Source organism: Antedon mediterranea, chromosome 3, assembly GCF_964355755.1.
Source record: "Antedon mediterranea chromosome 3, ecAntMedi1.1, whole genome shotgun sequence".
NCBI lineage: Eukaryota > Metazoa > Echinodermata > Crinoidea > Comatulida > Antedonidae > Antedon > Antedon mediterranea.
Genome location: NC_092672.1, coordinates 4,043,128 through 4,068,733, shown reverse-complemented (window position 1 = coordinate 4,068,733; position 25,606 = coordinate 4,043,128). Strand labels below are relative to the sequence as shown.

General features: G+C 32.9%; 4 protein-coding genes across 5 annotated transcripts; all 4 read right to left on the bottom strand.

Moving 5' to 3' along the window:
• Positions 1 to 615: 615 nt before the first annotated feature.
• On the bottom strand, positions 616 to 1,161 carry LOC140043588 (complement C1q tumor necrosis factor-related protein 2-like). The gene has a single exon (XM_072088110.1). It carries the CDS (start codon positions 1,159 to 1,161, stop codon positions 616 to 618), a length of 546 nt encoding a protein of 181 aa, XP_071944211.1.
• Positions 1,162 to 13,828: 12,667 nt separating this feature from the next.
• Positions 13,829 to 22,415, bottom strand: LOC140043395 (complement C1q tumor necrosis factor-related protein 2-like). Of its 2 annotated transcripts, XR_011844303.1 has the most exons (3): positions 22,357 to 22,415; positions 20,324 to 21,529; positions 13,829 to 13,911 (listed from the first exon to the last, which is right to left on the bottom strand). XR_011844303.1 is itself a non-coding variant. In XM_072087897.1 (2 exons), exons 1-2 carry the CDS (start codon positions 22,365 to 22,367, stop codon positions 20,776 to 20,778), a joined length of 765 nt encoding a protein of 254 aa, XP_071943998.1. In that variant the 5' UTR covers positions 22,368 to 22,415; the 3' UTR covers positions 20,260 to 20,775. The 2 variants fall into 2 exon arrangements, 1 of the variants encoding a protein (XP_071943998.1); XM_072087897.1 differs by lacking the exon at positions 13,829 to 13,911 and having other exon boundaries at positions 20,260 to 21,529.
• LOC140043394 (uncharacterized) lies at positions 14,294 to 15,361 on the bottom strand. Its single transcript, XM_072087895.1, has one exon. The coding sequence runs from the start codon at positions 15,356 to 15,358 to the stop codon at positions 14,405 to 14,407; it is 954 nt and encodes a 317-aa protein (XP_071943996.1). The 5' UTR covers positions 15,359 to 15,361; the 3' UTR covers positions 14,294 to 14,404.
• Positions 22,416 to 23,508: 1,093 nt separating the features above from the next.
• On the bottom strand, positions 23,509 to 25,606 carry LOC140043393 (uncharacterized). Its single transcript, XM_072087894.1, has 2 exons — positions 25,541 to 25,606; positions 23,509 to 24,704 (listed from the first exon to the last, which is right to left on the bottom strand). The coding sequence occupies exons 1-2, from the start codon at positions 25,549 to 25,551 to the stop codon at positions 23,888 to 23,890; spliced, it is 828 nt and encodes a 275-aa protein (XP_071943995.1). The 5' UTR covers positions 25,552 to 25,606; the 3' UTR covers positions 23,509 to 23,887.

Genomic DNA, 25,606 nt, shown 5'->3' with positions numbered 1-25,606 from the left:
CTCTCGTTCAGTTCAGTTTTGTATTTTATGCAAAGTTATATGTCAAGTTGTAACAAACTGGTTTCCAGTGTCATCATGAGCAATATTGTGATTCATATGAATTTTATAAAATAAAGTGTGCCAAGCAAAGAATTAAAAACTTTAAAAAAAGAAGAGGCTTTGATTTTTATCCAACTTTCTCACCTCACATGAACAATTATACCATATATAGTTCATAGTTCAACATAATGATCCACTCAAAATACTGAATATTAATATTTTTATTTCTAATATATGCTTACAAAAATTTAGTTTAAATGAAATAAATGTTATATCTATAATTTTTTAACTGGTAAGTAAAGCTGACATAAAAAATCACTAAACTTTCTAAAAAAAATGTTACAGTCACATAAAAAATGGTTATTTATTTGACAAAAAGTTGTGAATAGGTAAATTGGCTGCCACCAAATGGGTTTTTGGTTGAATTTACTATACTGTATATTTAGTAAAAGCATTATTTTTAAAATTTGTTCTAATTAATAGTAATTTAGCTTGTGACATTTATATAGTTTGACTTCTAGATGCCATTTGCAAATTAATTGTTTAAAACAATACAAGTATTTGTATATGTTTACTTTATGCTGCATAAAGTAAGAAACCAGAGAATGAGCAGAATCTTGCACCGTCACTGTAGTAATAGTTGTAGTTTGAACTATGTGGCTGAGTCCATACTTGATCACCTGATACCAGATCAAGAACCACCATTGTGCTTACAGAATTATACCCAGAGGCACTCATCTGTGCAGACATTTGATTATTGCCATTTTTCATGATTCTTGTTATAATTTGACCACTACGTGATGCCGTTGATGTCACCTGGAAAACATAAATACCTGGAATTGTACAGACAAACTTGCCTGTTTCTTTGTTGTAGTGATTTCCTACATCTGTAATTATTGTGTCATACTTCATTGGGCTAGTGTCATGACGACCTGGGGATGATGTAAAAACTACTGAAAAGGAAGATTTCTGCTGAATAGATTGTTCACCCTTTTCTCCTTTTACACCATTTGTACCTGGTAGTCCAACAATACCTTGAGGTCCAGTTGGTCCTAACTTTCCAGGAGTCCCATCTAAGCCATTGCTTCCATTATCTCCTTTCATTCCTTGTTCTCCTTTCATTCCTTGTTCTCCATTCATTCCTTGTTCTCCTTTCATTCCTTGTTCTCCATTCATTCCTTGTGGCCCTGCTGCACCTGGATTTCCGTGATTTCCTGGAATGCCAGGAACCCCAGCTGTACAACAGCTATTACAAGCTTCAGAATTGGTTTGAGCTGCTGATTTGATGACACAGATTATACTAATCTGTATCACAATTGTTAACATCATATTAAGTCTGAAATTCAATATAACAACAGTGTGTTAACCGTTTCCCTCTTTAATTGCACTCTTTATCTACCATACTTAAGTTAAGCTATAAACATATAAAAGTACCCTTTTTTTTTTTTTTTTAAAAAGATTGCAATCAATTAATCATTATCAAGCAGGGTTTTGTCAAAGTATATTTTGCACACTGATCATTATCGAGCCAGCATTCTGCAACCCTTTTATTTCACAGGCTCCTTCTTGTTCCTGGCCAGGAACAAGAAGGATCCTGACTGTACAAGGAAACAACATGACTCAGCCCAAGTTTTGAATGTGGTATTACTGTATTATATAATAATTTGTTGAAGTTTAGTAGCCAAGTGGTTGAACTATCATACAGAAAGACCCAAATTAATTTCCAGATAAAAACAACTACCAGTCAACTCAGCTGTAAATGGGTACCTGAAAATGCTAGGAAGGATAGGCAGCATGGAAAGGAATTGTGCTAAGGCTTATTACCTTGAGCTCCTAACAGCTCATCCCACTTTGTTCAGAATGAACACAAGACTCCACTTTACCTTACAATAATTTCACATCAAATTGATTTGTATTAAATGATCCTCAGTTGTATTGCATTCCTAACTGGAGTACACACATATTGTACCTTCTGTGTGTTTTAATATTGTTTTTTCCTTCCCACCGCCAACATGTTCAAGGAAGGTTACAGAATTCTAACAAATCAGTACTACAGTAAAAGACAGTAATGTCAAAGTACAGAGTAGCAGTGCTAAACATTAGGCGCAGGAGCCCCGGATAGCGTTACGAAGTCGTTAACTCTGTCAGCCCATGGTCAACCCAACTAATGTGTTTTTCCCAAGGACAACTTATAAATAACTAAACTTTGTCACCACCCATAAGTGTGCTGTTCATTTCCTATTGACCAATGAACACCAATGTAACTGGACCTGAGTTTCTTGCTATTCGACCTTGGGTGCAAATTATACAATTAATTGATGTTAAGGCCACTGACTACTCTTTTCTGTATAGAAACACTGAATTGACTGAATAATAAGAAAACCCTACAATAATTTCTACTACTACTTGATATGGTGTTATACAAGAACTATATCAAAAGAATTGAATGTATGGAGAATGAAAAGTTAAACGTTATAACTTATATGTAAAACATCACTTAGATGATATCTATCAGATATATCATTTTCTAAAAATTGTTTCATTAGTTAGAACTTAGAATAGATCACGGAAAACCAATACTAATACTGATCTGGACTCGGAAATTCAAAGTGTAGCAGGCAACGTTTCACCAATGAAAACTTTCAAGACAAACAAAGTATCATAATTATCATGATATCCATTTTTATTTAATAACGATAAATGGATATAAATATTTCGTCTTTTTTGTTATTTTGTGATGGAAAATATATTGAGTGAACATTGGCACTGAGCTTAAATGTTCCCCGTCCCCTTAATGTCCGCTTTATAGGAGTGTCCCCTCAGTAAGGATTTGCTGTTTTGCCCCTTAATAATAAATTATGATGTCCATCTTATCCTCTCAATTTTAATGTGCTACACCCGATAATAGAATACACATCTAGCTCGTGTGTACTTTAAAGAACCTAGTACATCTTTCGAGACGAGTGGGGGGTTACCCCGGTGTATTAGTACATCACAGCCACTGATCACCAACTGGGCCCTCTGGGAGACCAGTCTTTGACTGAAGAGGTTACCCAGTATAAATATATATTTCAATTCAATTCAATAGAATAACTGTACAGTAGGCTCCCATTTGATGCAATGTGTTACCCAATGTGCTCAATTTGATTGTGCTACCCAAATCCATGCTATCCATTTGAAATAATTTGCTATCCATTTGAAAGAATGTGCTACCCGATAATCCGTATAGAATAATGTACAGTACAATTACATATATCCATTTGATTGTGCTACCTAATGTGCTATCCATTTGAAATAATGTGCTATCCATTTGAAAGAATGTGCTATCCATTTGAAAGAATGTGCTATCCATTTGAAAGAATGTGCTACCCGATAGTCCGTATAGAATAATGTACAGTACAGTACTATATCAATTTGATTGTGCTACCCAATGTGCTATCCATTTGAAAGAATGTGCTACCCGATAATCCTTATAGAATAATGTACAGTACTATATCCATTTGACTGTGCTACCTGTGCTATCCATTTGAAAGAATGTGCTACCCGATAATCCGTAGGCTATAGAATAATGTACAGTACAATTATATCCATTTGATTGTGCTACCTAATGTGCTATCCATTTGAAATAATGTGCTACCCGATAATCCTTATAGAATAATGTACAGTACTATATCCATTTGATTGTGCTACCCAATGTGCTATCCATTTGAAATAATGTGCTATCCATTTGAAATAATGTGCTATATTTGAAAGAATGTGCTACCCGATAATCCGTATAGAATAATGTACAGTACAATTACATCCATTTGATTGTGCTACCTAATGTGCTATCCATTTGAAATAATGTGCTATCCATTTGAAATAATGTGCTATCCATTTGAAAGAATGTGCTATCCATTTGAAATAATTTGCTATCCATTTGAAAGAATGTGCTACCCGATAATCCGTATAGAATAATGTACAGTACTATATCCATTTGACTGTGCTACCTAATGTGCTATCCATTTGAAATAATGTGCTACCCGATAATCCTTATAGAATAATGTACAGTACTATATCTATTTGATTGTGCTACCCAATGTGCTATCCATTTGAAATAATGTGCTATCCATTTGAAATAATGTGCTATCCATTTGAAAGAATGTGCTATCCATTTGAAATAGGCCTAATGTGCTATCCATTTGAAAGAATGTGCTACCCGATAATCATAGAATAATGTACAGTACTATATCCATTTGATTGTGCTACCTAATGTGCTATCCATTTGAAATAATGTGCTATCCATTTGAAAGAATGTGCTATCCATTTGAAAGAATGTGCTATCCATTTGAAAGAATGTGCTACCCGATAATCCGTATAGAATGCACAGTACAGTTATATCATAGTTATATCCATTTGATTGAGCTATCTAGTGTTGTGCTATCCGTTTGAACTAATGTGCTGTCTGTTTAAAATAATTCAGGTTTTTTTTTAAAATATGTTTTCCTATCCATTTTAAACGTGCTAAACAAGTTACATATTTGTTGATATAAATTTGCGGTACACCACGTAGGCCTATATTAGTTCTGAAAAGAACTGTTGAGTTGCTTGACGTTTCGATTTAGGCCTACTCCAAAGTCAAAGTCTCCAAAGCTATTCCATCATGTCGTATTCGGGGAATCGCCCACAAGTGTTTTCTCAGAGAAGGGTATGTTCTGTATGGGGTTCTGTATGCTATTTTTTAATAATGTACAAAAAATGAAATGAAAAATCATATTAATTATCGGTATGTACGGAGGAAGCTCGAACAAGACGAAGCGCGAAACAAATAAAAGCGCGGCGCGAAACATCTGAAATGATATACAATTTCTCAAAACATGAAAACACAGAATATATTATATTAATATAACTTTTTAATATTTCCAAAGGCTCGGACAAGGAAGAAGGGCCTTAAAAAACTGAATTGCTATATGTTAGACCACATTTCCATAACTTTTCAAAACTCATCGAACCCTCTGCTAGTAGGCCTAATTAATATAGGAGCGTATCGCCAAATTATTAGAGAAAAAAAAAACATGGCATGAAGATGTAATTAATCAAACAACGGCCAAAGAATACCAACAATTTTAATGTAGGTTTCGATTCGTAATTACTAATGTGGTGGACTAAGCCTAGTTTGAAACTATAGTGACCATATATTTTAGAAAGAAAGATAGACAAATTTGTTTCCATCTCCATGTTATTGTTAATACCAAGGCACTTTTCAATTAAAAATTCTGGCCTAGTATTCTTGCAAGGTCGTCACAGCTCCAGTTACAAAGGTCGTCACAGCTCCAGTTACAAACGGTGATACAAAGTGTCAATCATTTGACCAGTGAACAGCCCACTGGTAGGATAGTCCTTGAAACCGTCCGTAAAACACATTAATCACTCACATCAGTCATGCCGCTAATGGTTGAAAACCTCACTTTTTGGGGTTTTCAAACGTAACGCTATCCGGGGCTCCTGCGCCTAATGGTACAGTAGCACCAAATATCATCCTAAATATTATTAAAAGCTTAAAGAACAATTTACTTACCGGAGATACATTGTTGTTTTCTGAATGTCTTTTCTGTTGATCTGTAAACTGGGTGTTTCCTTGTCATCTGCTGTTGTATTAATAAATCCAGTTTCAATTTTCACTTGACTTTTATAGATGAAATCTGTTCCTCAGTGTAAACAATATGTTGTGATTTTGCAATTGAAAATTCCCTAATTTGTCCATTTTCTGATATTATACCATATTATGTAAAGGACATATCATGCGATTCCCACGACTTTCGAACTTGTTAAGTACCTTTATTAGACCGGCTCTTTGTGTTACAATAACATTAGGAAAGGGAACTATTTAAACCGGATTACTAATCGGAACTTCAATATCCGATGACTTCCGCAGTTTTTGTGAAGTTAAATAAACTACCTCCCTCTCATATGTGAACATAGATAATTAATAATTCTTCCCATTAGGTAAAATAATAGGAAGATGCTGATTGGTCTATTTCTGAACGTCAATCAACTTGATGCTTCTTGTTTCTTAAAAAGTGTGTATGCGCACACATGTCAGTCATTACACTGAAGAGCATATATTGTAATACTTACTCCAGCCAAATATAAATATAATTTGTCCCATTACAGTAGTATGTAAAACAAAATATGATGTTATGTTTACATATTTCTTACTGTATTCAAATATTAATATAATTCGTCCCATTAATGTAAAACAAAATATGATGTGATGGTTACATATTTTGTTCCTTACTGTAAGTCAAATATGAATATAATTTATCCTTTGTTTAAGGCTCTTCATGTAGATTATGTTGTAATAGTCAATATTAAGTTTTTATTTTTGATTTAGACATTTTAATTATTACATAATAATAATAATATTTTCTATTTTACAGTTTGATAACTTTGATTGGATTAGAGAAACCGACTTATAACAACAACACAGATTCGCCATGGAGTAAATCATCATTATCAGAATTCATTTGAAGATTGTTCTTCATGCTATGTGAACACTTGGACTGACTCCAGAGAGACCAAAGGCAGGAGCCTATTGAGCATGTTGGATTGACTAGTGCCCTTAGCCCTCCAAAAAGAGTGGGAGTCTGTTTAGTCCTCTACTAAACACCACACAACACTATTTGTAAATGATACAAAAGTGAATTTTTATGATTGTAATGGTACAAATAATGGCATGAGGTGAATGATGAAAGCCTGGTTATATTTCAACGAGGCGAAGTCAAGTTGATATATAACCTTTCATCATTCACCAAATATTCATTTACGAATATAAAGCATTCATTATTTGTTTTATATAACATCTAAATAGAATCCTGTCATTGGAATCAAATAAAAGGTAGGCTTAGGCTTACATTTGATTCACATTGACAGTAACATTTGGTGTTTTATAATATTATATTAAATGTTATATTTATATGGATTTTATAAACACACCTACTGTAGTGTTAATTATGTCAACAAACGACCAAACAAACTAGACGTTTTAACCTTGCTAGTACTAACAGGCCTACTAGCTAGGCTGAAAGGCAAAACTTTGACAGGCAACTAGAACTCATCTAGGCTAATTATGTTTTTTCAACGATTTCATATCTTTTAGAGATGTTCCCATTAGTTAATCAAAATCTTATAAACGATCTGAAGCTAATTTAAATGCCTTTTTGATCTAAATTAGTACATATATCTCTCCAGAAATGTTCTTCCATCGCGAAGAACCAGTCATAACATTCAAATCGCCACAAAAGTACAACATAGGTGGCGCTGTTGTATTTCAAACGCAATAGTATAAAACAACATTTTTTTTTTTCGTACACAAAAAAAGTACTGTTAAACGATCGTTTAATAGTGCTTACTATTGCACACCATGTGATCCACAATCAAATGACAGGAATTTATTTAGGTGTTATATGACTCTAGGATAGACTCCACTAACACACTACCTATATGTGGGGATTAATCTAATCATGTGATAATTAAATACTGCCCCCTATAGGTGTTACTGCCCCCTATAATTGTAACAGTCTTTTTCAAATGATTTGCTTTCTTTTGTATTCATGAACCGGTCAAGGAAGCAGATAGTTTTGTCTCTTACTTAATTAAAGATCTGATTAAAAGGACCATACTGATCTCTATTGTTATGCTAAAAACAAATTAAAACCAAATACACCACCGGACCGTGGTAAAAGTGAGAAAAGGCGTGTTTTTCCTTTTGTGTTGTCGTCCACATCCTTACAATTTGGTGTCAGAAGTGGGATCGTGGATCGTATTTGGCTTTAACATTAGAGATCAGTGATGGCAAGCAAGGCATCGTTGCGAGATGTGCAGAGGACGGTTGATGAGCTAAGAGCCGAACTAGAAGCAACTAGGCGTGCTGCCCATGGTAATGGAAACACAGTATATGTTCTCCCAGAGAAGAAGATGAGACACTTTGTGGGAGCCGAAGGGGAATGTGTAGAGTCCTTTGTTGAAGACGATGGTACTGGGGACGTTTACCCTGACTGGCCTGATGATGCTGGCATTGACTCTGAAAATGCTGAAAAGATTCTTCTTGTTGTGAATAATATTAAGTTTGAGGACAAACTCAGCTTAAACAGGGGAGTGTGGGGATTAATCTAATCATGTGATAATTAAATACTGCCCCCTATAGGTGTTACTGCCCCCTATAATTGTAACAGTCTTTTTCAAATGATTTGCTTTCTTTTGTATTCATGAACCGGTCAAGGAAGCAGATAGTTTTGTCTCTTACTTAATTAAAGATCTGATTAAAAGGACCATACTGATCTCTATTGTTATGCTAAAAACAAATTAAAACCAAATACACCACCGGACCGTGGTAAAAGTGAGAAAAGGCGTGTTTTTCCTTTTGTGTTGTCGTCCACATCCTTACATATAGAAGGGAATATTGAGAAGGTTAGGTTAAGTTATATTTAGTAGCGACGTTGATTATTTAAGGGTCAATACTAACATGCATTATTGTCTAATGTTAGTGGTACTATTACAGTGCTGTGTGGTGTTTAATAGGACCAAGCCCCAGAGACTAAAAGCCTGGTGCCAATTGGATTGACTGGTGAACCCTCCAAAGTGACTGAAGGCCTGGAGCCAATTCAGCTGGTTATTAAACGTTACTAAAAGCCTGAATAAATTTCATATAATTGTGGTATCTTTTCTACAAAGGCCTTGAAAATAACATTTAGTCATATAATTGTACAGTAGAGAATGGCATGTATAGTAGGCCAATAAATACATTGTAATAGGCCTATATAATCATTACTAGAAACCAAACTGCTCATTTTGGAATGAACTGTATATCAAACATAGCTCATATATCAACAGAAGTTTCAAACATTTTGTTAAATAAAAAAAATGTCTCTGGTAAGATTTGAACCTATAAGGCAACATTCATACTATTAGATAACCAACCATACTGTATATAGATTTTCAATCCACACAGACCTTTAATACAAGCTACAAAAAAGATATACAGAAAAACCCTTCCTTTTGGACATCCCTATTAAAGATGTATTGTCCCCCTTAAAATTCTCAACAAGATTTTTGTTGAATACGCCATTTTAATGTCACATAATAGTTCCACTTTGACCAGAAATTGGATCGAAAAAAATGTATTTACCTGTAATTTAAAAGAAAAAGTGGTCAAAATGGCTGCCAGCCAGTGGGTTTTTGATTGATTTTAACCATTTATTTTGTCAATTTATAAGTGAAGTCTGATTTAATTAATCTTTATTTTTCATGTTTTTGGGGACAATACTTCTTTAAGGGAACATTTTTTGGGGTCCTAAAGGTGTAGTAGGTGTATTGTAGTTGCTTCAAAACAACATAGTGAATTGGTGTTAGATTTATTGTACTATTCGTCTACTTTATTTAATTGTAAAACTTTCCAAGTTTTGCTACGTGCAATCTGTTTTAATATTTATTTTTATCCAAAACAACATTCCTTTAATTTATATTTCAATTTCCATGTATAGTAAATATGTCAATGTATAAATGTACAATACCATAAAACTTTTGTTTTCATAAATGTTTTTTTTATATATATTATTATATTTATATTATTTATATGTTTCTTTTGTGCAAATCAGGTGCAAAAATTTAGAGTAAATGTTCAAATAAAGTGCATTGGTTGATAAAACATTGCATACTATCATACTACAGGTATTAATACTTTGGAGAGAAATTCCCACAAGTCTCCGTCGTTAATTACCCTCCCTCGGACATTTCCTGGGGTCACCACTGCTTGTACTGTCAAACATATATATTCCACATATGCTGACAATTTACCTCATTTTCAACATTAATTTGTGCAATTGTACCATTTATTTCTAAAAGATATGCTCATACAAATATGTCAACATCACAATTACCAACATTGTCAGAATTGTTTATACATTTTATATAAATTGTTTTTTTATATGCAAATATTTTTGTTTTATATAACGGTTATTACCTCCGCCAAGGAGGTTATATTTTTTGTTTTTTCACGTATCTATTTAAATTTATTTGCTAAAAAGCATGTCCTACTTCAGTTTAGATTTGTCTAAATTTTTATTTGGTAACTGTTCATTAAGAAATATACAGTGTTAAAAAATTGATTAAAATGTCGAACATGAATGAATTTAGGTAAATGGTAGGCCTATATTGATTAGCAGGGGTGGATCCAGCGTTATAGATTAGGGTGGAGGGGGGCGCTAAATATTTCATAAATGATAAAACGATCCGTCAGGTTGCAGAATAATTTTATTTAAAAAAAAGATATGGCTGTTAAATTTTAGGGGAAGTGGGGATAAAGCCTGTTTAGCCCTGCCTAAATCTTCCCCTGATTGGTATATGTAAAATAATAGTTACTCAAGCAACAGATATTATTTTAACTTCTGTTCATACTTGTCAACCATAGACTGCTTGGTGGAGGTTGACAAAGACATGTGATGTGCCCATATGGACATGATTATGTCATATTATCACTACCATATTTGAGCACATCACATATTTTTGTCACATAATGTTTGATAATGTAGACAGAGCTTTAAACAGTAATTGGTGAAACAACGCAATATCAAATTGTTGTTTACTGTTTTTATTCAAATTTAACAGGAATGTGCTGACGTTCCTGTTCTACAATTCAATTAATGCACCCTCATCTAAATAGTCTCTTTTTGTATCATGTTTTTTTAAACTGTAAATCCACAAAGCTACAAATAAAATAAATATTAAATATACTTTAGTTTTTTCTTATTTCCATATCTATGTCATACATTCATATTAACATTTAGCTCTTGTTGGACAATTTGCCTTTTTGTAATGGAAACTTAATGGTTAATTCTTAATCAGTTACATACATTTCTCCAATGTTGATGCTGTTATGTGAGCTGCATACCTAGATAAACTGTTGTTGAATTCAGATATGTATTGATATCGATATCTATATATAATTTGTAAGCTGTGTGATGACAGATTAAGATATCAGGATTTAAGATGATGATGTATATATTTATGTTTAACATGTGTTTTATTTACACAAATAAAGATATAGTTATATATATGTGAGAGTTCCATCAGCTGAGTGATCAAGCGATTTAAGGCAGAGGTGCTGCCAACCATAGCCATAAAATCGGCACATGTTCAAGGCACTCCACAGCCATAATCCTAGTGGTCTTCTCAGATAAGGACATACTAATCAATATTTTTTTTTTCAATAAATGCAAAAAAAATATTAGGGAAATCAATTTGAAAATACAAAAATATTTCAAATAATATAATTTATTTTGTTTGTTCTGATTTAAAGTAATGTATTATGCCACTCATGGAGATCGTATTTGTAAAGTTCTATTCGTATTCGTATAGCGATGCCTTTGGCATTTTTACATAGGGCAGGAATTATATATAGAGATTTAAAGGTATGTATTCGAAAAAAAGTAAAATATTATATAATAAGAATTTTTATTATTTATATATATATATATGCATATTAATATATAATAATAAAAGAACTTCTGCTATAATTATTTCTATTTTCATAGCAGATGCAGATTGTTCTGCTAGTTGAAAGTGGTCATATTCCAATTCTGGATATTGGAAGTAAATTACAGTCAGAGAGTTTAAATTGGCTTGGCTGAAAGATTTAAAAGGCATTAAACATTAATTTTTCTTTTCAGATGGAGAATATTTTACTTGATGAGGGCGGTCATATACTTCTGTCCGATTTTGGACTTTCAAAATGGCTGAAGAAAGGTGGTAGAACGTCCAGTGTCTGTGGGACACTTATGTATATGGGTGGGTAATTGTATATCTATTATTATCTCTAATACGCGAGTCATTTTGCTATCTTTAAATAATATCATCCAAAATAGTTAATTTATTTCAATTTCAAACAAAGACAAGGAGAGGTAAATAAGAGAAAGGAATGCCATCATTGGGGTCATGATTAGAAGTAAAAAACTTGTCTCACCATTTCCCTAAGAGAGACAAAAAAAACATATATAAAAGGCTACCTTAATTAATGTTATATAAAATTATTGTTGGTACAGTGATAAATATTTATTTTTTAATTTACTTTTAAAAGCTGGTAAAGAAACAGAATTTTTAATTGAAACATCAAGATTATTCCATATGAAGGGAACTGGAACAGAAGGATTTCTAAAATTATGTGAATGAGTTTTCTTAGTAGTATCTAACAATTTTAACATAGGCATAAGAAGCGTTTTCATAAAATACTGAAACATAAATATTGATAATTGAACTTTATTAATATCAAATAAATTAAAAATATTTAATCGTTTAAATAAAGTTTCAGATGGAAATCGGTAATTGTTCAACAGGTAGACAGTTTTTTTAAATTGATTAATAAAATGCTGAATTTGTAGTATGTAGTTTATAGTTATTGTAAGCTAGAATAGGAGATGCACAGAACTGCTTCCTTTTGTTGATTTTCGGCCCTACTACCTTTTTTAAAATCCTATATCAACCACCAATAACTAAACATGGTCACAAATCTAAATTCTGCTCTGTAATAGTCTCCAAATTTATACCATAGTTTTAACAGGACAACTAAACATCTACCTTAATTTTTTCAGCGCCTGAAGTACTAAATATGGGAGACTATGATCATTGTGTCGACTGGTGGTCACTCGGCATTATAATGTTTTGCTTGATGACGGGTAAATATCCGTTAAGTGGTTCCACCAATCACATTGAGATGTATAATAAGGTTATAAATAAGGAATTCAAGTTACCTCCGTTTGTTAGTTATCCTGCTCAGGACGTCATTCTTCAGGTAACAGTTGATTCATTTTTAGTTAACTACTTTTTAATTAAATTTTTAAAATTCTCATCTCATAATCAATGAACTCGGAGCTACTATAATTTTATGCCGAAGCTACTATAGTTTTATGCCATATTATTGTGTGCACACAGATCCATTTCAACATTCTTTTTGAACATTCATTTTTTTGGCAACACAACTAATTTCTAGATCGTCGCAGATTGATAGCTCCCTAATAACACCACGTTTATATCTTTCTTTTTTGCAGTATACAACAGCCTGACCTTCGATGACCTCATAGTCTCTAGTAGTTTATGCATTTTTCTTTATGATCACTTTTTTTTTCCTGTAGTTACTCTGTAAAGATCCATGTGCAAGACTAAGCTGCTTAGCAACGTTAAAAAGAATGGAGTTTTTTGTTGGTATGTCTTTTGAAAAGGTTCTCTCTAAACAGACACCGCCAACTGTTTATTTGAAGAGGAAATTGCCAAAAACGTGTCAGGAGTTGACGCTGAATGGTGTCGGTAACGATGTCTGGAAACCACGCCCAATTTCTAGGGAATTGTCCGTAAGTATTCTAAAGTAGTGTAGTCTATTCCGAATGTACTATTCCTATAATTGGGCACGGAATAATTTTTGTATCATTGTTTCATCTAAAACTCTGTCTACACTATCAAAGTTTATGTGACAACAAAATTTGATTTCTCAATATATGGATATGATGACCATATTTTGGCATATTACTACCATATTTTGTTAAAATAGTGTGATAGTGTAGACAGAGTTTAAAAGTATGCTCAGTTCTTTTTTATATTTTATGCAAAGTTATATGTCAAGTTGTAACAAACTGGTTTCGGTGTCGTCATGAGCAATATTGCGATTCATATGAATTTTATAAAATAACGTGTGCCAAGGAAAGAATTCAAAACTTTAAAAAAAGAAGAGGCTTTGATTTTTAAACAAGGAACTTGCAGAGTTACCCATGCTGATAAATTTCTCTTAGCATAATCTTTGTAAGGTGTAGTACTACTACCAGCCATGGGTTAATAAATGTATAAAATCTGTTAAAAGTTGCCGGTCAAATGTCAAACAACTGAATGTTGACAGTCTTTCATTAATTAATTCAGAATTGTAGTGGATAAATTTACTAAAACCTTCCTAGTTCAGGACTTATTTGAGTGTGAATAAGCCGTAATAAAGTGTGTAAAGAAATGTAATTCTTTTGAACCGCCTGCATAGTTTAAACATAACATAAATTTACTCAAAATACTGAATATTAATATTTTTATTTCTAACATTTATTTAAACAATTTAGTTGCACAAATGAAATAAATGTTATATCTATAATATTTTAACTGGTAAAATTGATCTTAAAAAATTACTAACAAAAGCTTCTTTTGAATTAGCATCATTCATCTTTCATCTCAAGCAGATATAATCTTTGCAAAAATAATATATAATAATGTAGCTTGTGACATTTATATAGTTTGACTTCTAGATGCCTATTTTCAAATTAATTGTTTAAAACATTACAAGTATTTGTATATGTTTGCTTTATGCTGCATAAAGTAAGAAACCAGAGAATGAGCAGTATCTTCCACTGTCACTGTAGTAATAGTTGTAGGTTGAACTATGTGGCTGAGTCCATACTTGATCACCTGATACCAGATCAAGAACCACCATTGTGCTTACAGAATTATGCCCTGAAGCACTCATCCATGCAGACATTTGATTATTGCCATTTTTCATGATTCTTGTTAAAATTTTACCACTACCACTTAATTTCATTGATGTCACCTGGAATACATAAACACCTGGAATTGTACAGACAAACTTGCCTGTTTCTTTGTTGTAATGATTTCCAACATCTGTAATTATTGTGTCGTACTTCATTGGGCTAGTGGCATGACGACCTGGGTTTGATGTAAAAACTACTGAAAAGGCAGATTTCTGCTGACTAGCTTGTTCACCCTTTTCTCCCTTTACACCATTTGCACCTGGTAATCCAACAATACCTTGAGGTCCAGTTGGTCCTAACTTTCCAGGAGACCCATCTAAGCCATTCCTTCCATCATCTCCTGTTATTCCTTGTTCTCCTTTCATTCCCGGGTCTCCTGTCATTCCTTGTTCTCCATTCATTCCTTGTTCTCCATTCCTTCCATTATCTCCTTTCATTCCTTGTTCTCCATTCATTCCTTGTTCTCCTTTCACTCCATTCATTCCTTGTTCTCCATTCAATCCTTGTTCTCCATTCATTCCTTGTTCTCCTTTCATTCCTTGTTCTCCATTCATTCCTTGTTCTCCTTTCACTCCATTCATTCCTTGTTCTCCTTTTATTCCTTGTTCTCCATTCATTCCTTGTGGCCCAGAGGCACCTGGATTACCATGATGTCCTGGAATTCCAGGAACCCCAGCTGTACAATAGCTATTACAAGCTTCAGAATTGGTTTGAGCTGCTGATTTGATGACATAGATTATACTAATCTGTATCACCATTGTTAATATCATATTAAATCTGAAATTCAATATAAACACTGTATGTTATTATTAATTATACCCCTTAACACATTCAGTAATAATCACACTCTTATCAACCAAACTTGTTTATATCAAAATGAAGCAAAAAATACCCCGTATTAAAGTTTTGTAAAAAAAATGTTTGGAATCAATCATTGTCAAGCAGGGTTTTTTCAAAGTATGTTCATCAGCCAGCATTCTGTAATCCTTTTATTTCACAGCCTACATACGATTCTCCCTGAAGCAATAAGCTGTCCAGTTGTACAAGGAAACAACATAACTAAGCCCAACAAGAAGTTTTAAATATGATATTTATAATAATTTGTTAGCCGAAGAAGTTTGGTAGCTGAGTGGTTGGACACTTGACTATCATACAGAAAGAACCAATTTAATTTCCCGATAAGAACAACTCATCTGTAAATGAGTACCTGATTGAAAATTCTAGGAAGGATGAGGTAGCGTGGAAAGGAACTGGCCATCCTACCACATAATGCTAAGGTTTATTACATTGAGCTCCTAATAGCTCATTTCACTTTGTTCAGAATGAACACAGGACTCCAGTTTACCTTACAATAATTTCATATCAAATGTTAATGTATATAATAAAATAATCTCAGATAGGCTTATAGAACACAATGGTAAAAGAATAACAGAAATTGACATGTATTAAATGATCTTCAGTTGTATTGCATTCCTAACTGGAGTACACACGACCCATATTGTACCTTCTGTGTGTTTTAATATTGTTTTTTTCTTCTCACTGCCAACATATACAAGAAAGGTTACAGAATTCTAACAAATCAGTACTACAGTAAAAGACAGTAATGTCAAAGTACAGAGTAGCAGTGCTAAAGTACAGTAGCACCAAATACCATCCTAAATATTAAAAGCTAAAATAAAAATGTACTTACCGGAGATACATTGTTGTTTTCTGAATGTCTTTTCTGTTGATCTGTAAACTGGATGTTTCCCTGTCATCTGCTGTTGTATGAATAAATTTAGTTTCAATTTTCACTCGACTTTTATAGATGAAATCTGTTCCTCACGTGTAAACAACATGTTGTGATTTTGCAATCGAAAACTCCCTAATTTGTCCATTTGCTGATATTATACCATAATGTAAAGGACATATCATGCGATTCCCACGACTTTTGAACTTGTTGGTTATCCGCACTTGGCGGATAACCCCTTGTTATTGTCAGGATCTTTTTTTTTCTTTTTTTTTTTTTTCTATCTTATTAGTTATCCGCTTAGTAGCGGATAACTCCTTGTAATCGTCCTGTTTCATCAAATTTTTTTCCTGTATTATACTTCTTTCTTTCTGTCATTTTTGTGCGTCGTGTTTCTCTAAAACTTGTAAACAGAACATATCGTAACTTTGTCAACATATCGAAATTTACGTGAACTTGTGCACCTCCTATTTTTGAATGAGGTCAGAGTTGCGCAACGTGACTTACGCGCGATTTTATGAATTTCAATGATTGATCATAGACTAAAAACCAAACATAATTTTGTTTTAACACTTTGTGAAAATTTAAGTCATATCAAGCGCAAACTTTCTATGGATTAAAAATAGCATGTTTCACAAGAAGTTACGCGCGCACGCGCGTTTAAAATTTTAGAAAGCGAAAAATCAACTTCTAATCAACTTTCTATGCGTTTCATGTCATTTTGAGCATGTCAAAAATTCCCACGCGCGCGAAAATTTTTACGCACGCGGTGCACACGTAGCGTTAAAAACATATTTTTTTCGCGTGATTTATGTTTTTTCAGCCTTTTCTAGTAATGTTACCAAATTTTAAACAATTTCGACTTAAAATTACGTCATACGAGCACGTCGAATTAGATAATTTGCACGCGTTTTTGGTGAAAAAGTTCAAAAATTCGTCAAAATTATGCCTATTTTTAAACATTCATAGATTCTAAACTACATGGGGAACTTTTTTTTAATTACATATTCTGGAAGTTGATGAGTTGTAGATATCGGATCATACATTAATATGGCTAACCGGACATTGTGACGTCATCGTATGGCCACGCGAATATAAAATATAGGATTTTTGTCTCTTTCGTCATAGCTCATCACATTTAATAGAGCGCATCTCCACTTATTCGTTGTCCATTTTCACCCCGATTTTAATATATTCTAGGTCAATCAACTATCTTTTGCATGAATTTAAAATTTTTTAATTTTTTTAACGTCATCATGCCTAAAAATTTAAATTACTTTGGTCATTAATTTCATCTTTACAGTAAATTTTAATCTGTTATAGCTCGTAAGAATAAAATGTGATAATCACGATTAAAACGTTTTCAGGAAGCTATTGTATTGTAGATACAAAATCATGTGAAAATTGTGCCAATTGAATGTTGTGACGTCATCATATGGCCAGTTATATAAAAAAAGTCGTATTTTCATCTTTTGCGTTATATTTCATTACATTTAAAAGAGCGCGCATCAATATTTCACGTATTCAAATTTCTTCTACACGTTAATATGTTGTTGCTGAGATAATTTCATTCTGAAATTTCTACTTTTGCATTTCATTTTGAAGCCGTCAAGATGTTAAAAATTACAATAAAATACGGGTCCCGTAATTTCACCTATTTTACACTGTTTGTGATATGTATACAGATTGTACTGTGTATACTATGTATATGACACAAAATAACAGAATTCAGAAATAACATATCATATTCTTCAGTTCAGGTCATAATGCCTTAATATTTTTCTGTGTGCAATATTCTAACGTATGACGTGCACGTGGCGTTTGTCGAGCGGATAACTAACTCGTCAAAGTGACGAGTTTCATGTCTAGTTCTTCTTTCTTTCCTGGAATTTTGTTCGCAGCGTATCTCTAATTCTGGCCAATATAAGATTGTGTAACTTTGTCATAAGATTGACCTCTAGCTGTAGATGTGCAGGACGTTTCGTTTTTTAACTTTAGAGTCGCGCAGCGTAAGTTACGCGTGATTTTATGAATTTCAATGATTGATCATAGATTAAAAATCAAAAGTCATTTTGTATTGAAACTTGGTGAAAATTTAAGTCATATCAAGCGCAAACTTTCTATGGATTAAAAATGGCATGTTTTACAAAAAGTTACGCGTGCACGCGCGTTTAAAATTTCAAAATGCAAAAAATCAATTTCTAATCAACTTTCTACGCGTTTCATGTCATTTTGAGCATTTGAAAAATTCCTAGGCGTGCGCAATTTTTTTACGCGCGCGTGCGCACGTAGCGCAAAAACATCATTTTTTTGCTTGATTTTTGTTTTTCCTGTCTTTTTTTAGTAAATTTACCAACTTTCAAACAATTTCAACTTAAAATCACGTCATACGAGCACGTAGAATTAAACAATTTACGCGCATTTTTGATGAAAAAGTTCAAAAATTTGTCAAAATTATGCCTTTTTTTAAACAGTCATAAATTCTAAACTACGTGGTGAACTTTTTTATAATTACATATTCTGGTAGTAGATGAGTTGCAGATATCAAATCATGCATCAATATGGCTAACCGGACATTGTAACGTCATCGTATGGCCACTCGAATATAAAATATAGGATTTTTGTCTCTTTCCTCGTAGCTCGTCACATTTAATATAGCGCATCTCCACTTATTTGTATTCCATTTCCCCCCATTTTTTTTATGTTGTCTAGGTCTATCAATTATCTTTCGCACGATTCACCATTTTAAAAATTGTGATGACGTCATCATGTTCAAAAGCGTCAATAACTTGGGCCACTTATTTTCACATATTCTTCACTGTATGTAGTACGTATTCAACATATAGTGTATACCGTGTATAATTAGACGTTACGTAAAATAGAGAGCGCACTAACATTTTTTCAATGGCATAATGTTTTTCTCTGCGCAATATTCTAACGTATGACGTGCACGTGGCTTTTGCTCTGCGGATAACCTAACTCGTCCGTAGTGACGAGTTCAAATCTAGTTATATGTTTTTTTCTAAACAAACAAGTACCTGTGGTTACCATTTATTAGACTAATCGAAACTTAAATATCCGATGACTTCCGCAGTTTTTGTGAAATTCAATAAACTACCTCCATCTCACATGTGAACATAGATAATTACTAATTCTTCCCATTAGGTAAAGTAATAGGAAGATGCTGATTGGTCTATTTCTGAACGTCAATCAACTTGGTGCTTCATATTTCTTTAAAAGTGTGTATGCGCACACATTATTACACTGAAGAGCATATATTGTAATACTTACTCCAGCCAAATATAAATATAATTTGTCCCATTACAGTATTAAAACAAAATATGTAAATGTAGTAAAATATTTATATAATTTTTCCCACATACAGTATTAATTATGTAAAACAGAATATGTAAATGTTGTTTACATATTTCTTACTGTATTCTAATATTAATATAATTCATCCTATTACCGGTACATACAGAATGTAAAAAAAAATATGTAAATTTGACATTTACATATTTTGTTTCTTACTGTAGTCAATATTAATATGATTGATCCTGTTTTTAAGCCTCTTCATATTTCATTGGTATATAAGTTCGTCTAAATATTTTGGAGGTGTTTTATTTCTCTAGTTTTCATAGTTTTCAGAATCCTCTTCAGTATTTTTTACCATTTTGTCATGTTTTCTTTTATGTTTAGTGCATTTTTTGTAGTATGTCAAATATTTCATTCTTTTTATCAGAATTTATTGTTTCCCCTAACGTTCAGTTCCGTTTTGTATTTTATGCAAAAGTTATATATGTCGAGTTGTAACAAACTGGTTTCGGTGTCGTTATGAGCAATATTGCGATTCATATGAATTTTATAAGTAAAGTGTGCCAAGGAAAGAATTCAAAACTCAACCAAAAAAAAAAGAAGAGGCTTTGATTGAGTTACCCATACTGATATATTTCTAAGTATAATCTTTGTGCAGTCTACCAGCCATGGGTTAATAAATGTGTAAAACCTGTTTTAAAAGTTGCAGGTCAAATGTCACACTACTGAGTGTTGACAGTCTTTCATTAATTAACTTAGAATTGTAGTGGATGAATTTACTAAAACCTTCCTGATTTAGGACTGATTTGAGTGTGAATACAGTAGGCCAAAAGAAATTGAACCGCCTGCATAGTTCAACATAACATAGATTTACTTAAAATACTGAATATTAATATTTTTATTTCTAACAATGTATTTAAACAATTTAGTTCTTCAAATGAAATAAATGTTATATCTATAATTTTTTAACTGGTAAAATTGACATCATTCATCTAAACTGTTGCATCTGAAGCAGAAATAATCAATAATTGAAAAAATAATATAATATTAAATTTAGCTTGTGTCATTTATATAGTTTGACTTCTAGATGCCTATTTGCAAATTAATTGTTTAAAACATTACAAGTATTTGTATATGTTTGCTTTATGCTGCATAAAGTAAGAAACCAGAGAATGAGCAGTATCTTCCACTGTCACTGTAGTAATAGTTGTAGGCTGAATTATATGGCTGAGTCCATACTTGATCACCTGATACCAGATCAAGAACCACCATTGTGCTTACAGAATTATACCCAGAGGCACTCATCCATGCAGACATTTGAATATTGCCATTTTTCATGATTCTTGTTAAAATTTTACCACTACCACTTGATTTCATTGATGTCACCTGGAAAACATAAATACCTGGAATTGCACAGACAAACTTTCCTGTTTCTTTGTTGTAGTGATTTCCTACATCTGTAATTATTGTGTCATACTTCATTGGGCTAGTGTCATGACGACCTGGGGATGATGTAAAAACTACTGAAAAGGAAGATTTCTGCTGAATAGATTGTTCACCCTTTTCTCCTTTTACACCATTTGTACCTGGTAGTCCAACAATACCTTGAGGTCCAGTTGGTCCTAACTTTCCAGGAGTCCCATCTAAGCCATTCCTTCCATTATCTCCTTTCATTCCTTGTTCTCCTTTCATTCCTTGTTCTCCATTCATTCCTTGTTCTCCTTTCACTCCACTCATTCCTTGTGGCCCTGCTGCACCTGGATTTCCGTGATTTCCTGGAATGCCAGGAACCCCAGCTGTACAACAGCTATTAAAAGCTTCAGAATTGGTTTGAGCTGCTGATTTGATGACATAGATTATACTAATCTGTATCACAATTGTTAACATCATATTAAGTCTGAAATTCAATATAACAACAGTGTGTTAACCGTTTCCCTCTTTAATTGCACTCTTTATCTACCATACTTAAGTTAAGCTATAAACATATAAAAGTACCCTTTTTTTTTAATTTTTAAAAAGATTGCAATCAATTAATCATTATCAAGCAGGGTTTTGTCAAAGTATATTTTGCACACTGATCATTATCGAGCCAGCATTCTGCAACCCTTTTATTTCACAGGCTCCTTCTTGTTCCTGGCCAGGAACAAGAAGGATCCTGACTGTACAAGGAAACAACATGACTCAGCCCAAGTTTTGAATGTGGTATTACTGTATTATATAATAATTTGTTGAAGTTTAGTAGCCAAGTGGTTGAACTATCATACAGAAAGACCCAAATTAATTTCCAGATAAAAACAACTACCAGTCAACTCAGCTGTAAATGAGTACCTGAAAATGCTAGGAAGGATAGGCAGCATGGAAAGGAATTGTGCTAAGGCTTATTACCTTGAGCTCCTAACAGCGCATCCCACTTTGTTCAGAATGAACACAAGACTCCACTTTACCTTACAATAATTTCACATCAAATTGATTTGTATCAAATGATCTTCAGTTGTATTGCATTCCTAACTGGAGTACACACGACTCATATTGTACCTTCTGTGTGTTTTAATATTGTTTTTTCCTTCCCACCGCCAACATGTTCAAGGAAGGTTACAGAATTCTAACAAATCAGTACTACAGTAAAAGACAGTAATGTCAAAGTACAGAGTAGCAGTGCTAAAGTACAGTAGCACCAAATATCATCCTAAATATTATTAAAAGCTTAAAGAACAATTTACTTACCGGAGATACATTGTTGTTTTCTGAATGTCTTTTCTGTTGATCTGTAAACGGGATGTTTCCTGTCATCTGCTGTTGTATGAATAAATCCAGTTTCAATTTTCACTCGACTTTTATAGATGAAATCTGTTCCTCACGTGTAAACAATATGTTGTTATTTTGCAATCGAAAATTCCCTAATTTGTCCATTTTCTGATATTATACCATAATGTAAAGGACATATCATGCGATTCCCACGACTTTCGAACTTGTTAAGTACCTTTATTAGACCGGCTCTTTGTGTTATAATAACATTAGGAAAGGGAACTATTCAAACCGGATTACTAATCGGAACTTCAATATCCGATGACTTCCGCAGTTTTTGTGAAGTTAAATAAACTATACCTCCCTCCCATATGTGAACATAGATAATTAATAATTCTTCCCATTAGGTAAAATAATAGGAAGATGCTGATTGGTCTATTTCTGAACGTCAATCAACTTGATGCTTCATGTTTCTTAAAAAGTGTGTATGCGCACACATGTCAGTTCTTACACTGAAGAGCATACATTGTAATACTTACTCCAGCCAAATAAATATAATTTGTCCTATTACAGTAGTATGTAAAACAAAATATGATGTGATGTTTACATATTTTGTTTCTTACTGTACTCAATATGAATATGATTTTTCCTGTTTTTAAGCTTCTTCTTCTTTGGTATATAATTCGTCTAAATATTTTGGAGGTTTTTTTGTTTCTCTAGTTTTCATAGTTTTCAAAATCCTCCCAAGTATTTTTTACCATTTTGTCAAGTTTTCTTTTATGTTTAGCGCATTTTTGTAGTATGTCAAATATTCTTTTTATCAGAATTTATTGTTTCCTCTAACATTCAGTTCTGTTTTGTATTTATGCAAAGTTATATGTCAAGTTGTAACAAACTGGTTTCCAGTGTCGTCATGAACAATATTATGATTCATATGAATTTTATCAAATAAAGTGTGCCAAGCAAAGAATTCAAAACTTTAAAAAAAGGTAATTTGATTTTTATCCAACTTTCTCACCTCACATAAACAATTATACCATATATAGTTCATAGTTCAACATAATGATCCACTCAAAATATGGAATATTAATATTTTTATTTCTAAAATATACTTACAAAAATTTAGTTTGAAAGAAATAAATGTTAAATCTATAATTTTTTAACTGGTAAGTAAAATTGACATAAAAAATCACTAACCTTTCTAAAAGAAAATGTTAATGTAATAGTTATTTACTTTGACCAAAAATGGGTGGGGGGGGGGGGGGTGTTGGGGTGGAAATAGGTGAATTTCCTGCCAGCCAATGGGTTTGTGGTTAAATTTAACTGTATATTTGGTTTTTTTTTATAAGTAAAAGCATTATTTTTAACATTTGTTCTTCTATGGAAGTGATTAATTAAAACTGCAAAATAGCCTACAGTATTCAAAGTCTGATTTTTTACCCTTTTTTTTATGCTTACCGGTATTTGCAAATTAATTAATTAAAGCAATACATGTATTTGTATGTTTACTTTATGCTGCATAAAGTAAGAAACCAGAAAATGAGCAGTATCTGTTGCTGTCACTTTGGTAATAGTTAGTGCCTGAATTATATGGCTCAGTCCATACTTGATCACCTGATATCAGATCAAGAACCACCATTGTACTTGCAGAATTATACCCAGCAGCATCCATCCTTGTGGTCATTTGAATATTCCCATTTTTCTTGATTGCTGTTAGAATTTTACCACTACCACTTGATTTCATTGATGTCACCTGGAATACATAAACACCTGGAATTGCACAGACAAACTTGCCTGTTTCTTTGTTGTAGGGATTTCCTACATTTGTAATTATTGTGTTATACTTCATTGGGCTAACGGCATGACGACCTGGGTTTGATGTAAAAACTACTGAAAAAGCAGATTTCTGCTGACTAGCTTGTTCACCCTTTTCTCCTTTTACACCATTTGCACCTGGTAGTCCAATGAGGCCTTGAGGTCCTTTTGGTCCTAATTTACCAGGAATCCCATCTAAGCCATTGCTTCCATTATCTCCTTTCATTCCTTGTTCTCCATTCAATCCTTGTTCTCCTTTTATTCCTTGTTCTCCATTAATTCCTTGTTCTCCATTAATTCCTTGTTCTCCATTAATTCCTTGTTCTCCTTTCATTCCTTGTATTCCATTCATTCCTTGTGGCCCTATTGCACCTGGATTACCATGATTTCCTGGAATGCCAGGAACCCCAGCTGTACAACAGCTATTACAAGCTTCAGAATTGGTTTGAGCTGCTGATTTGATGACATAGATTATACTAATCTGTATCACAATTGTTAACATCATATTAAATCTGAAATTCAATATAAAAACTGTAAGTTAACTTTTTCCCCTCTAAAAATTTTTAGTAATAATTGCACTCTTCCAATCTACCATATTTATAAAAATACCCCTTTCATTTAAAAAAAAGGTTGCAATCCATTAGTCAGAGTTTCGTCAAAGTATGTTTTGCACACTGATCATGATGTCATCATCAGCCAGCATTCTGCAACCCTTTTATTTCACAGCCTACATACGATTCTCAGGACCAAGAAGCGGTCTGGCTGTCCAGTTGTACAAGGAAAAAACAAAACTAAGCCAAACAAGATGTTTGAATATGATAATAAGACCCAAGTTAATTTCCCAATAAGAACAGGTCAGCTGTAAATGAGTACCTGATTGAAAATGTTAGGAAGCATAATACGGCATGGAAAGGAATTGGCCAGCCTATCACATAATGTCTTATAACATTGAGCTCCTAACAGCTCATTTCACTGTGTTTAGAATGGACTCCAGTTTACCTTACAATAATCGGTGACAAAATGTTAATGTATAAAAAAAAATGATTTCAGATATGCTAAATAGAACATTAATGGTAAAAGAATATTTAAACAGAAATTGACTTGTATTAAATGTCTTCAGTTGTATTGCATTCCTAACTAGAGTATACCCATATTGTACCTTCTGTGTGTTTTAATATTGTTTTTTCCTTCCCACAGCCAACATATACAAGGAAGGTTACAGAATTCTAACAAATCAGTACTACAGTAAAAGACAGTAATGTCAAAGTACAGAGTAGCAGTGCTAAAGTACAGTAGCACCAAATATCATCCTAAATATTATTAAAACATTAAATAACAATTTACTTACCGGAGATACATTGTTGTTTACTGGATGTCTTTTCTGTTGATATGTAAACTGGATGTTTCCCTGTCA

Bases quoted from the DNA above. Each gene is read 5' to 3' on its own strand.
- LOC140043588 (XM_072088110.1), bottom strand. From the start codon at position 1,161: ATGAAAGGAGAACAAGGAATGAAAGGAGATAATGGAAGCAATGGCTTA.
- LOC140043394 (XM_072087895.1), bottom strand. From the start codon at position 15,358: ATGATATTAACAATGGTGATACAGATTAGTATAATCTATGTCATCAAA.